General features: G+C 43.5%; 1 protein-coding gene and 1 non-coding gene across 2 annotated transcripts; both read left to right on the forward strand.

The window, feature by feature from the left end:
• The first annotated feature begins 2,992 nt into the window (after positions 1 to 2,992).
• LOC108348860 (uncharacterized) lies at positions 2,993 to 14,825 on the forward strand. The gene is made up of 6 exons (XM_063277704.1): positions 2,993 to 3,521; positions 4,429 to 4,544; positions 5,188 to 5,294; positions 5,975 to 6,182; positions 8,621 to 8,758; positions 11,817 to 14,825. The coding sequence occupies exon 6, from the start codon at positions 12,724 to 12,726 to the stop codon at positions 13,684 to 13,686; it is 963 nt and encodes a 320-aa protein (XP_063133774.1). The 5' UTR covers positions 2,993 to 3,521; positions 4,429 to 4,544; positions 5,188 to 5,294; positions 5,975 to 6,182; positions 8,621 to 8,758; positions 11,817 to 12,723; the 3' UTR covers positions 13,687 to 14,825.
• LOC120098344 (U7 small nuclear RNA) lies at positions 9,419 to 9,483 on the forward strand. Its single transcript, XR_005496534.1, has one exon. It is a non-coding gene; the product is annotated as a U7 small nuclear RNA (small nuclear RNA).
• Positions 14,826 to 15,119: the final 294 nt, after the last annotated feature.

Raw genomic sequence — 15,119 nt, forward strand, 5'->3', positions numbered from 1 at the left:
TGAACTCATTCACTAAAATGCACATCAGTCAAGAGAGACTTGGACTACTCTGTATCACTGTGTGTTCCTTGGCAACAAGGAATTCTACCTTCCCTTTAGTGAGCTAATTGCATTGTCCCTTATGATTTCCCGTAGAATTTTAGTCTTATCGATTCTCTCAAGCCCTTCTTGTGGGTCCTATCGACTCTCTCAAATCGTTCTCATAGGATTCTTTGTCCTGTATTCGATTTCTATTTACCTGTTTTTGTTGTTTTAAAAGGTTTGTAATTTTTGTTGAGGCGATCCTGTTATATAATTCAGGCCGGTCTGAAACTCAAGATCCTCCCGCCTCATTTTCCCAGGCACTGACTCCATTCCCTTCCCTCCAACTGCATAAGAAACATAATTGGCTTTTATTCTTAAGAAATCTCAAGCTTTTGTGTTTTTTCCCCTGTGATTCTAATCTGCTTGCTTCACTCACGTATTTATCTTTATGCAAATCCCTGGAATAAGATGATGGTTGGAGCAGAGCTCTAGAATGTGATCTGAAGATTCCCTCTGCATGGGCACACAGCCCATCAGTCAAAAGCATTCAACAGGGGGTTGGGGATTTAGCTCAGTGGTAGAGCGCTTGCCTAGCAAGCGCAAGGCCCTGGGTTTGGTCCCCAGCTCCAAAAAAAAAGAAAAAAAAAAAAGCATTCAACAGTTATTGTTAAGTGTCTGTGACCTTAGCCACTTGACTACAGAAAAACTGCCTTTCCACATCTTGTCTTCAGCAACATCATAGAGACTCTGAGTATGGTAGCACATGCCTGTAATCCCTGCACTTGGCTGAGGCAGGGGGATTGCCAGCAAGTTCAATGCCAGCCTGGGCTACCAAGTGAGTTTCAGCCTAGCCTGGACTACAGAGTGAGAAGCTATCTCTAGAAACAAACAAACAAAACAAAACAAAATAATTTTGCCATGCCCTTCGGAAACCCTAATAAAATTGCCAGATTCTCCTGAATTTGTTATTAAGTATATACAGTGGGGGTTGTGGTGGGTGTGGAGGTAAACTTGAGTTGTCTGGATTTAGTCTCAAAAAAAGGTATGCTGGTTTGCAGGGTTCTTCTGTTAGTTTGTTTTTGCTTTTGTTTTAAAAAGAAAGGCTCTTGCTATGTTGCCCAGGCTGACCTATAACAGGAGATCCTCCTGCCCCAGAGCATTGCAGGAGTGCACCACTGGCAGGCTGGATGCGCCTTCTCAGAACCCTTGCTTTCTAAGTTCTCACTGACCATCTGCTAAATAATCTTGGCTTTACTGAGGCTCACTAAACATGACAATTAGCCATATCTTCCAGAACTGACTCCCCGTGGTAGAGAAGTCTCTTGTTATTAACTCCCCGTCCCCATGCTTTGAATCTAAGTGCGTGATGTCTGTCACGTGCAACTAAACTGCTGGGATAATAGAATTCAGCTGAGAAACTAAGGGTTCTTGACGTCTTGCCTATCTTGGGCCATACGTACCAGAGTGCTGTTTTTTTTTTCCTGACTGTTCCATGTCCTTGATTTAAAAAGAAAAACCAGTGAGAAGATGACGTGATGTCTTCTTCCTCTCATCTGTTCACATTGCATCACCCACCTCAAGGCATTGAATACATTGACAGCAAAGAATTCAAGACGCTCCCTGTTTTTGTGGCTTTTCTAATTCCTCCAAACTTCACCATTTCACCCCTGTTACTTGTCTTTCATAAGAAAGAGAGCGTTGGTCTCTTTTTAACAGGAGCTATCAAATCTGTGTGTGTTTGTGTCTGTGGTGTGTGTGTTTGTGTGTCTGTGTGTGTCTGTGTATGTATGTATGTGTACATGTGTATGTATATGTATGTGTGTGTGTCTGTGTCTTTGTGGTGGTGGTGTGTATATATATATGTGTGTGTCTGTGTGGGGTGGTGGTATGTGTATGGTGGTGGTGGTATGTATGTATGTATGTATGTATGTATGTGTGTGTGTGTAGTATGTGTGTGTCTGTGTGTGGTGGTATGTGTATATGTGTGTACCTGTGTGTGGTGGTAGTGTGTGTGTATATGTGTGTGTTGTGTGGGGTGGTGGTGTGTGTATGGTGGTGGTAGTATGTATGTATGTATGTATGTATGTATGTATAGTATGTGTGTGTCTGTGTGTGGTGGTATGTGTGTATGTGTGTGTGTCTGTGTGAGGTGGTGGTGTGTGTATGGTGGTGGTGGTGGTATGTATGTATGTATGTATGTATGTATGTGTGTATGTGTGTATGTGTGTGTCTGTGTGGGGTGGTGGTGTGTGTATGGTGGTGGTGGTATGTATGTATGTATGTATGTGTGTATGTGTGTGTGTGTCTGTGTGGGGTGGTGTGTGTATGTGTGTGCCTGTGTGTGGTGGTATATGTGTAGTATGTGTGTGTCTGTGTGTGGTGGTGTGTGTATGTGTGTGTGCCTGTGTGTGCCTGTGTGTGGTGGTGTGTGTGTGTAGGTGGTGGTGGTAGTGGAGGTGGAGGTGGAAGTCCATCTGAACATCTACAACTTGCATCTCTCTTTGGCGTCACAGACGTTGAACCTGGGCTCACTAGGCGATAGCAGGGCCTGGTTTTGAAGGACAGGTCTCCTGTTCTTTCATGTTGGTCACTAGAGGGACAGGAGGTGGACCAAAAGCATTCTCATTAACCTCCCACAAGAACAGCTTGTTCTTAAAAATCTGAAGCCAAGAAACTTTGAATAGAATCTGTTTAGAGGGACCGGGATGTTGTGTTTTTGTAAACTCAAGTGGAGCGATTCTTATTCAGTCAGAACCAAAATTCTGTCTCTCTTTATTTGCATCACATTTGCTGGCACGAAGAGGCTGGGGATGGAAAGAAAAGAGCCTGTGTGAATGTCTGGGAATAAAAACAAAGGCGCAAGAGAAAGGGAAAAATAAGGTTAAAGGGAGGGCCAGGAGGCTGAGGGCGGGAGGGGGAAGTGGGTATCCGCAGTTGAAGAGAATTCTCACTGAAAGTCAACTTCAAGAATGGCCAACTTAACTTAAGCCTACTTTAATGGTGTGGCCATTGAGTCATGCGCATGCGCATGCCCAGGAGCATGTGCACGCATGTACACACACACACACACACACACACACACACACACACACACACACGCCCCTTCACTCAGATGGTAGTACCCAGTGCTGTCCAACTCCCAAGCCGCACGCACCTATTTCTTTTCCCTTTATCCTTCCCTCCTTCATCCATCTTTTTAAAAACAAGCTGTAGTGGTTTGAATGAGAAATGGCTCCCAGAGTCTTGTGTATCCCAACGCTTGCTCCCCGGTTTGCAGCACTGCTTAGGGAGGTTATGGAACCTTACTCTAGAGCTAAGCTGGAGAAAGTGTGTCACTGGGGGGCAGGCTTCCGAGTTTTATAGCCTCAACCCTCTTATTGTTCTCTCTCTGCTTCTGGTGTATGGATGAAATTGTGTCCGTAAGTTTCCAGCTCCTGCTGCCATGGTAACCCTTATCCACCGTGCTGGGGCCCATCCTTCTGGAGTCATATACTAAGGTGAATCCTTTCGTGTACTTAAGGGTATTTATCATGACAGGGAAGTAGTTAGTGTACACACATCAACTTTTAACTGGGTTTTGTGAGACTAGAAAGAAATGCCAGAGAGAGAAGTTTGGAGCGGCGGTGTAGGGGGGAGAGTTGGGGTGGGAGGGGTGAGTGTGGGGTTGGGTGGGGTGGGGTGGAAATTGGTGAATTTGAAAGAAGAGGAAGAAACTAGAATGCTTTAGATAAACTTCTGATTCATTTATTCGCTTACCTGAAAAGCAGACTCTGTAGTAGAACACACAAGAAAATCATAAACAGGTTCAAAGCTCCCTAAAAGTAGGCAGAGTCCTTACACCACACTGTGGGACCTAGCCTTCCCTTCAGATGTGCTGGGATTTACAGACTAAAAATTAAAGCTATGCCTCACCCGTGACACAGGCCCACCCGCAATTTTGGTTATTTAGAGGACTAAGTTGCAAGTTCAAAGTCATCCAGGGCAGCTTAACGAGATCAAAACAAAAAGTAAAGAGGGGCAGGGATATAGCTCAGATGCAGAGTTCTCTCTGCACACACGTGTCCATAGTGAAAGAGGCTTTCCCTTCTAATCTAATGATACTAAGGTGTCCATGGCTCAGCGTCAAATATATGCAGTCACCTAAAATGTGAGGATTTTAGACTCCTTCACCAGTATCTGCAGGAGGGGAAGGGTACCATGCAAACACACACACACACACACACACACACACACACACACACACACACACACACAGATTTCTTCCTTGCCTTGAAGAAGTTGCAAATATCTCTTGACAAGCATTGGGAATTAGCAAATTAGTGGGGTGATACTGGGAGAGATTGTGGGGTGGGCCTGTGTCACAGGTGTGGCTTAACTTTACCTTTTCCTTTCTAAAAATCCCAGAACATCTGAAGGGAAGGCTAGGTCACGCAGTGTGGAGAAGGACTCTGCCTACCTTTAGAGACCTTTGAAACTGCTCAGAGGGATTTCTTTGTTCCACTGTGGAGTGTGGTTTTCAGGTAAGCAAATAAATGAGTCACCCCAGTCTTGAAATCAGTTGGCGGGCTTTGAGGGGATGGCTAATCCTTCGGGCAGAAGTTAGAATAGTAAGTTAGGGCCAGAGACTTAGTTTTGATAGCCACCCAGGAGAAGCCCCTGGTGACACTGCGTCTATGACAGGAAGCAAAAGACATAGAGCAGAAGCATCGCTACAGTGGGACCTGGGAGCCAGACACTGCCAGGGAAGATTGGGCTGGAGAATTCTAATGTAGTGTGTCCTAGTGGCTTTGAGACAAAGACAGAACAGAACACCAGATATCAGAGCAAGCATCAGAAGCCTCCATAACTTGGAGAGTTCCAGGCAACAGCAGGCTAAGCAGGGACATCAAAGCTCTTGGGGAGGGGAGAGGCCCAGCTGCTGCTGCTGTGGTGAGACACTGCCCTCAAGTGGTTTATGGGCTGGGAACCTCAGTGCCCTGGTCCGCACCAATGACAGACACCATAATAGGAACATGGGGTACATTAAAAAACAGTCCTACAGATGAACCCCATGACCGAGCAGATTCACATGTTAATGTTGACATGCTTGACCCATGCAGCAGGAAGGCCTTGGAAGAGGCCTCCTTGCCCTTCCTCCTATAGTCCAGCTCCATCTTCCTCCAGGATCCCTGGATTCCAGTTGCCCAGATCATGTTCTCCATACTCTCAATTACACAGATGCTAGAAAGCAACCGCTCACCTAATAGACACGCTGGATTTATGATGTCTTGGTAAGTTAGTTTCTAATTTGCATAATGTTGTCATATTGGCTAGTGGTGACCCTTTGCCCAGAGTTCCTTTAGGAAAAGTCTTGGCTTCAAGTGTGATGGCTCGAGATGGATCAGTTGTGTGGTGGCCTCAGAGCAAACCCATTTTCAAGACTAAAGCTAAAAGAAGGAGACACTGGAATTTCTAATATTGTTCCTGTGCAGTATGGTTTAGAGAAAGTATGGGAGGGAATGGTTGGGTTTGTGGTGTCTAACCTTCAAATTATGAGCTGATTTATAAAGACAAACTGTCCCTATCCAGGGAGCAGCTCTAGACAGACAACTCTGCGGGTGACATTTTGTTCTACCTCTCCCTGTGTAGTCTGGATGCAATGCCTGAGCGACCTGGGAGTATAGTACTGTCAGATTCCCACCTCAACAAGGTTTATCAACAAACACATCAACATCTGTCAACTCAGAAGCTTTACCAACTCTCCTTAGAAGATAAATCTAGAATATAGTGCAACCAGTTTTGAGTTTTCCCCTGTATCATAGCTTGAGTGGAATCAGAAATGGGACAGGATGAGATAGAAATTCATGATAGGAAGAAAAATGAGTATTTGTCAAGCATTTGTTATATGCAGGATGTCCTGCTATCCCGCTCTCTGTGGAGGGTGTGGGTCTTAGCTTCTTATCCTTTCTAGGTTATAAAGGAGCACATTTGTTTGTGAGGATAAAGAGGTACATAGGGAATAAAGGAGTACTCAGAAACAGCACCTCACAGACCCAAGTACCAACCCCGAGATGGAGCTCAGGACTCAGGGAGAAGCCTCTTGGCGGTTCTCTTCCGTCTGTGATATCAGTTACTTTTCCGCTTGCCGTACCTGCATACCTGAAGTGACCAACGTAAAGGTGGGAGGATTTATTGTGGCTTACGTTTCAGGTTTCCGTGTATTGGAGGGAAGGGTGGGTGGAGCAGAGTGGCTTACATCATGGCAGAGAGGGAGGAGAGAAGCAGTGGATGGGGGAAGGGCAGAGCGATGGGGAAGGACAGAGAATGCCTATGCCAACTGGCTCTCTCCCCCATGCACATCTACTCGTCTGCACTCCAAATTCATGGGGTGGCGTCACACACGTTCAAGGCAGGTCTTCTCACTCTATTAATCCTCTCTGCAATCAATCATGGACACGCCACGATGTACTTTGTTAAATGTCCAAGCACCTCTCAGTCCAGTTGAGTATACTATCAAGGTTAATTATCACAGGTTGGCCCCTCGTCTAGCTGACACCCGGACACACGTCCTTAAACCGTAACAGGACGTTCCCCTGAGAAGACCAGCCTGACTCATCCAATGCAGTTTCTGGTAGAGACACTGGAACATAGACTTTGTGAGGTAGGAAATGAGAAGAGAAAATTTCTTGGATCACAGAACTCTGTGTGTGTGTGTGTGTGTGTGTGTGTGTGTGTGTGTGTGTGTGTGTGTGTGTTGGGGGAGTGTCAGTAAGCTAATGGACTACAGGCCTAAAAGAACAAACCTGTGCCTCATGCCTGAATATACATTAAGAACTTGATGGCAAACCATGACCTTCTAAGGACAACTGCATCCTGCTTGCAGACTCAACCAATTCAGCTCCATCTGCCTTCCTATCTCAAAGTGCCCCTCTTGTGTTTAGTCAGTGTGTATGTACTCTGTATAAACAATATATGTCTTCCTTTCCTACATTTTAATTATTTTTTTCCAAATAACAGCAAAACCAACAACCATTCTTGCTATGGTCCGACAGAAGTTTCACAGTTGCTATCTAGTCTTGCTGTCTTTGGACGTGGTCCCTGTAATAGTTGACATCTTTACAGCTCAGTGACCGCTTTTCAAAGCTCTTTTGGTTTCAGGGGTTTTGTTGTTGGGTCCTTCCTAGACTTCTTATTTTACTGAAGCATAAAACAAAGCAAGAGAAGAAGCTGACCCAGTCATAGGTCTGCACAGGGGATGAGCCACATGCATTGTATTAGCATCTATTGTCCTATGAGTGATTTTAAGATGCAGTTAAGTTTTTGACACAGGTCTTGTTACTAGGATCTAGCTCTGGCCTCCCATGACTTGTCAATATTTTATTCTCCATTAAATCAATTCAGAGGCTGCACAGAGTCTGGTGTGGAAGCCAGGCGGAGTCTATTACAGAATATTATGAGATAAGAGTAGGCAATGGCCACAGGGAGCATTCTTGAAGGGTGAAACAAGAGTCACAGAGCATGGGCATTTGTTAAATGTCAGGCACCTCTAAATCCAGTTAAGTAGACAGTCAACGTTAATTATCATAAGTTGGCCCCTTGTCTACATGATACCCAGACAGGCTCCACTGAGAGGCTGTTGTGAAGGAAAACACAGTGGTATGAGATACAAAATAGCCATAGTGATCAATGAGTCTGCTTGCATTTTAATTATGTTTCATATTATATCTGGGAACAGACAGCTTCCTAGAGGACATTTTCTACCCAGGTGATTGACAGCTCCATTTGAATCAATTCCTGACACTTAGTATATATCTTTGTTCTCTTCCAGAAAGCCTCCAGTTAGATGGTAATCTTAGGATATCTGGAACAGTTTCCAATGTCATGTCCTGTAGCTGTTTTTTCAAAATTGAAACATTGCTTCTTGAATGAGGTTTCTTAAGACTCTAAAAGTAGGACCTGGAGAAATGGTTCAGTGGCTAAGAACACTTGTTACTCTTATAGAGGACCTGGGTTCAGTTTCCATCACCTACAAGATAGCTGTAGGAATTATACATATATACAGACAAAAAAATCCATACACATAAAATAAAAATTTAAAAAAATAAATAAAAACCAAATTCCATAAGTAAGCAAATCTTACAAGGTTAGGGAAATAAATAAAACTCACAAGTCTCAGAAAGTTCCTGAAACTCACAAGATTCTCAAGGGTTCTCCTCAAAATTATATAAGCAATGATATTTATTGGAAAAGGTGACTCTTTAATCAGCTGAGCTACCTTCAAGTCATGTGGGAAGCTCCAGAGACACAGCTTTCATGAGATGTTAATCATACTGGGGTGGATATGTAGTGATGAGCTGTGTTTGAGACACCCATGCTCTTTAAATAATCCCATCGCTCATATTCATATGAGCAGCCCCAAATACATTTACTGGTTCCTTATGCTAGATTTAGGTGGAATGATGTCTTTGGTCACTGGTTCACTATCTGAATAGATTTTCTAATAGCTCCCTGAAAAAGGCATACCATATGTGACTCTACCCAAGGCCAGAGTTACAACTTAAATCTGACTCTTCTGAGCAGTAAACAAAGCCCTGATGTTTTGTTCCTCGTTTTATAGGATGCTGCTGATAAGGGAAGGAGCCCATCACTAATTATCAAGGAGACTCAGATTGATGGAGTGAGCTTGCCACAGAACCTTCCAAGGGATTAATTGGAAAAAAAGAAGAATAAGACTAAGACAGGAAATAAGTACAAGGTCCGTGGAGGAATAAGATTCCTAGCAAAGTTAAAACAGGTCTAACCCATCTCTACCATGAAAACCTGGAGCTCCACTATCTAAGCAGTTTATCAAAAGTGATGGTGGTATCTGACATACATTGAACCTGGTCTTGCTCTTTGTATGAAGAAGATGAGATATTAATGGAACATCAGGGAAAAACACGTATCTTGTTCAAATAACATCCTATGGCTTATGGATGGAAAAGAAAAACGATATCATTATACCGATGGAAAAATTTGAATATAATGATTGTCTTAGTTAAGGTTACTGCTGTGTTGGAATACCATGACCACAGCAACTCTCATTATAGAAAGCATTTAATTGGGGTTGGCTTACAGTTTGGTTTAGTCCATCAACATGGCAGGAAGCCCGGCAGCATGCAGGTAGCCATGGTGCTGGAGAGGAAATTAAAAGTTGTACGTCTGGATCCATAGACCGTGGGAGAGAGGCACTGGGCCTAGCTTGGAAAGTGAACACAGCTTGGGTAGATCTCTATGACACATACTCTTTGATAGCCCGTTGGGATTCACAGAGCCTACAAGTAAATGGGCTTAAAGATTGGACTTCGTGATCCATGACCAGGTCTGCATTTAGATTCTTTTTTTTCTAGCAGCTACCCAGAGAGAACTGCTTGGAGACTGAACATAGCTCTTTTAGAATTTTTCTAGCAGGATTTTCGACTTTGTTTGGGAAAATCCAAGAATTTTCTTCTAGGGGCTTTTCTGAGTTTGGTTGGAAAACTCACGAGCTATCCAGAGAGCTTTTAGAATTCTTTCCTAGCATAAAAGAACTGTCTCTAGCAGAGAGCTGTCTCAAGCAAAGGCTAGCTCGAGCAGATGACAGTGCCAAGAGCTATCTACAGAGAGCTGTCCAGGGAGCCATCTCTAGCAGACTACAAGGCTGTCTGCTTGCACACCATCATTTGACCTCTAGTTGTTTATTTCTCAGCTCCCAAACACCCCTTCCTAGAACCCCTCTCTAAGCCAAGGATGGTCCTTGGTACCTTTTTAGGTTCTAACTTGGGAATGATGATCAATCAAACTAGTGGCAGTTCCTGGGAGCTGGATGGTTGTTCTTCCAGGTGAAAAAGAGATGTATCGTATTTTTGATGGTTTGGGTAGATCTCTATGACACATACTCTTTGATAGCCTGTTGGGATTCACCGAGCTTAGTAGTAAATGTGCTACAAGATTGGACTTTGTGGTCCATGACCAGGTCTGCATTTAGAAAGGGGTACCCTAAGAACACCCCAAAAGGACTTCGGCCAGGGTTGACTGAGAACCTACAGATATCCTAGAGAAGGCCATTGGAATATCGGCTTCTAAGTAAGATGAGAGAAAGCTTTTCATTGGATAGCTTCATAGTGCGATTGGCATGCTCCACCTTGGAACTGAAGAGCAGTGAAGATAATATCTAGTCCCCAGGGGTTTAGCTGAGTGACCTGGGACATAAATGAAAAGGAGAGTCCTCGCCACCTGGAAAAGATCTTGGGAGGGCAAACAAAAATCAAGTTTAATAGTCAGCAATGGGGCATTATTGGGGAGCCAACAAAGAGCTAAAAGTCCACACTAGAGAAATTTGCTGACTGGGTGTCAAGTCCTGCCTGGGATTCAGGCCAGAGAAAATATTGTTTTATGGTTAGTAAAAGCCCAAGGGTACTTCAGTCTGATTATCGCTGGGTGGCTGTGATTATCACACCTGGCATTCCAGGAGCCCACACTTTTAGGGGAGGCTGGTGAGGCCTGATTCACTATTTTCCTCATGATACAGTCCAGCGTAGTTCTGTTTTGTGGGGTTTTTTTTTCCTCCTATCATTCACTCATTGGCTATACTTAATTGCTAGGTGTTTAAAGACCATGTAGGTTGCCACAAATTAATCATTTTCTTTATGGTAAGTTAAAGTCCTACGGGTTCTTTTATGGACTTAGGACCATACCTTCCCTCCCTTTAGTTTCGTTCCTATCAGTGCCATCTGTTAGGAAGGGTCCAGGTTGTGCTGACCACGTGGTGTCCCTTGGAAAACTGAAGACATTTCCACTGCAATGAGCCTCCTTTTGTTTCAATATGTATACTGGTTACAACTCAAACTCTGGAGTCCTCAGCACCGCTCTATTCAACTGGAGCCCGAGAATCACTTAGTCTTGTCCCAGCATCCCTTTGGGAGCTGGCTGGTCTGGGGAAGAGGCCAAAATATCAGCTGTACTCTTAGCTTTTTTATCCTTACTGGCTTTGCCCTGCAAGTAAGGCCAGCCACACCTGTCTGGAAGAGCTTTAAGAGTGGTTTCAAATTTAGTGTAATCATGTAAAACTTGACAAAGATAAGTTTTAAATGCATCTGGGACCTCTTAAGCCTCACTTTTCCTCATAGTTCAGAGGTTGACAGAATCAATAGAAATTATAAGCAATTATCTTTATAAATAAAAAAATCTCTTTTCTCTAGCCTCTTGTAATTGTTTCTATGAGAAAATTAACGTTTTAAGGAGACCTAATTGCTGTAAACAGAGACTTGGGCTACAGTTCTACATCGTTATCTTGAATTTTGAATTTACCAACTTTTAATGATGCTTAATTATAGCCAATTTAGTTAAACTTATACCAACTTTCTATAAGTTTGAATTTTCCACAAAGCTTCTTGTGGCAGAATTTAACCTTTTGCTTCTTCCTTAATCACTTTCTATTTTCATTTTCAACAATACTTTAAGGCACAACTCATTTGTCATACAAAACCCTTTTCATCGAGAAGTATTTCCTTTTTTAACCAGGAGTGTATTTTTAAACCTCAACGTTGACGTCTATCTCTTTCTCACACTAGGGATTTTCTTTCTGTCTCGTTTTCCTTTATAAAATTCTTGAAAGCCTAGACCACAGATGATCACCTTCTGTCTTTACCAAGCGTACTTAGCTGGAGGATGACATTAAAGATTACCAGTTACATTCAGATGTCTCTAACATGAAACTTATATTATCTACATAGATTATGAATCCAGGTCAAGAGCACCCCCTTTTAAAATTTGTATTATTTTATTTTTTACAGTTCGGCGGTCAAATTTATGCCAGTTTGGAAGGATTTATAAAAGAGATAAATCAACAGGGATTGGAAGGAAGGTACCATCTAGAAAGAATCAGAGACATCAGAGACATCTCATAACAGTGTGGCCACATGAGTAGCCTGCCTGATTCCAGAGTGGCCCTGATCAGGAGTGACCATGTTCCGTAATCTACCTAGAAGCTGGATGCACCATTTTTTGTCCAATTCCCGAATTGCCTGGTCAGCAGGGACTACGTCTCACGAGCTCCCGTGGCTGGCAGGGACCAAGTTTCCACTCCTCTTGGGTTTTTTCTTTGTTTTGTTTTGCTTTGTTTTTTTGTTTGGTTGGTTGGTTTTGTTTGTATGCGCAGTAAAAGTATGACAGCATCTCTGAAGGTACAACATACATTTGTCCTATAAAGATCCGTAGAGATTACGAGAAACCCATAAAGAAACAAGCATGCAGAGCAAGGATCTCTAAAAACAGAAGAACCCAATGTTTGGGATCTGTTACTGTCCCTTTAAATTGATCTACAAGGCCCAGATCATATTGCATGTGTGGCAGGAACACCCAGAAGCCATCACCTGAACACTGCCACCCACCCTTTGAAAACAGCTGGGTTAAGTTAGTGTGGACGTAACAGAAGACAGAATGTACAAGCAGCACAAGCGAGAACAACCTGAGTCGCATATGCCTCAAGAAGGCAGGTAAAGGAGACCCCATAGCCAGGTGCAGAAGTGTGCACACGGAGTGAACTTACAGGTCAAAGGGGGCAGAAAATCCAGATCACACATTACACACCGCAATACATCTCTGCATGTGTGTATGGTCTTAACCATGGGTGTGGGGAGGGCACGCCCTCAAGGAACAAAGATGAAAGAAAGATGATCATCTGGGCAGGAACACCAAAATATGTTCTCTCATATGCCTGAGCTGGGGTGCGTGTGTGTGTGTGTGTGTGTGTGTGTGTGTGTGTGTGTGTGTGTGTTATATGTCTGTGTGTGCATGTGCATGGGTTTATTATATGTCCATGTGTGTGTGTGCATGTGTGTGTGTTATATGTCTGTGTGTGCATGTGCATGGGTTTATTATATGTCCATGTGTGTGTGTGTGCATGTGTGTGTTATATGTCTGTGTGTGCATGTGCATGTGCATGTGCATGTGGACGGGTGTGTTATATGTCCATATGTATGTATGTGCATGCATGCATGTGTGTGCGCTATATGTCCATGTGTGCATGTGTGTGTTATATGTCTGTGTGTGCATGTGCATGGGTGTGTTATATGTCCATGTGTGTGTGTGCATGTGTGTGTTATATGTCTGTGTGTGCATGTGCATGGGTGTGTTATATGTCCATATGTATGTATGTGCATGCATGCATGTGTGTGCGCTATATGTCCATGTGTGCATGTGTGTGTTATATGTCTGTGTGTGCATGTGCATGGGTGTGTTATATGTCCATGTGTGTGTGTGCATGTGTGTGTGTTATATGTCTGTGTGTGCATGTGCATGGGTGTGTTATATGTCCATATGTATGTATGTGCATGCATGCACGTGTGTGCGCTATATGTCCATGTGTGCATGTGTGTGTGTTATATGTCTGTGTGTGCATGTGCATGGGTGTGTTATATGTCCATGTGTGTGTGTGCATATGTGTGTGTTATATGTCTGTGTGTGCATGTGCATGTGCATGGGTGTGTTATATGTCCATATGTATGTATGTGCATGCATGCACGTGTGTGCGCTATATGTCCGTGTGTGCATGTATGTGTTATATGTCTGTGTGTTATATATCGGTGTGTGCATGTGTGTTTTATGTCCACATGTGTGTGTATGCATAGAAGCCAGAGGACGACACTAGGTGCCCTATTCTGACACTCTCTGCCTTATTTTTATAACACGGGGTCCCTCACTGAACCCGGAACTAAGTTGGCAGCCAGCAGCCCCCAGAAATCATCCTCTTTCCCCCATGGCACTGGGGTCACAGTCATGTGTGTAGCCATGTCTAGCTTTTACATGGGTGTGGAGCCCAATCGAGGCCCTCGTGCCTGCACAGCAGGCACTTTACTGATGAAACCATCTCCCTAGCCCCTTCCATGGCTCTCGATGACCTTGCATCCATTGTGTGACACATACCCATGCTGAGATATATTTCTGTGTGTAATGTGTGATCTGAAAGTTAATACCAATCATTTAGACTGAGACACCTACGTTCGCCCCAGCCAAGGCTGTTAAGAGGTTACTTAAGCAGGTCTACTTGGAAAATTATTGCTAAGGAAACCATTTCATCTCATAAATTCATGGCTACTCAATAACTTCTGGCATTGGAAAGACGCAGATGTGTCCATCTATGTTTCTAACATTCTGAACCCTCTCTCCAGCCCCAGAGCTCATAGTCTCTCTTAATGCAATACCAGGAGTGGTATATTCTCATTTTGTCATATTCTGTTGATTAGAATGTAAAGTCACAAGACTACATAGCACTTGTGAAAGTTTTTAAATCTGTGAAAGTGTATGTAAAATAATGGCATTGTATTTAAAAGGAAAAAAAAAAGTAGGTGACCCAGTAGAAACTGACAACATCCTAGAAAGCCATTGTAGAATAACCGTTTTTCTCTGGATGGAATGTCTCTAGATCTAACCTATAGAAGTCCTGGCCCTCAGCTGTGGCAAGGAAATCGGTAGGAACAATACAGCTGATATCAGGTCTGTGGTGAAAATAATGAGGCCGTTGGCATTCCCTCTTGGAAGGGGGAAGAAGGGACATGAGAGTCTCTTCTGAAACGCTGGTCATCACTCCCTACTCCCAGTGCACAGTCCTGCCTCAGCTGTTGTGGATATGAGAGATGTGCTCAGGTTCACAGGAAATGGAATCTTGCCTGGGAATTGCAACTCTGCAGTAGCACAGCTGTTCAGAGTTGACTGTGCTGGAGGGTGGGACTTTCTGGAAGCCTAGCTATCCTTGAATCACCATTGCTCCTGTAATTACCCCAATAAACTCATTGATTTACCAAGCTGGACTTGAATGGAATCTTTGGTTTGTTGGTTCCTCCACTGTCAAGGGTGAATACATGCCTCTTTATGTCTCCTCAGGAAAAGTCACACAACAGAAATAATGTTTTAGTCACCATGACAAGGTGTGTGTGTGTGTGGGGGGGTGTTAATTGGAGGTTTTCTTACAGTTTTAGAGGTTTAGTCCATGATTATCATGGTGGGAAACAGACAGACGTGACTCTGAAACAGTAGATGAGAGAGCTATACAGCCTGACCCACAGGCAGAAAGAGACACTGAAACTCCCAGTAGCTTA

The sequence above is a fragment of the Rattus norvegicus genome, chromosome 18 (genome assembly GCF_036323735.1).
Source record: "Rattus norvegicus strain BN/NHsdMcwi chromosome 18, GRCr8, whole genome shotgun sequence".
In the NCBI taxonomy this organism is placed as follows: Eukaryota; Metazoa; Chordata; class Mammalia; order Rodentia; family Muridae; genus Rattus; species Rattus norvegicus.

Bases quoted from the DNA above. Each gene is read 5' to 3' on its own strand.
- LOC108348860 (XM_063277704.1), top strand. From the start codon at position 12,724: ATGTTCTCTCATATGCCTGAGCTGGGGTGCGTGTGTGTGTGTGTGTGT.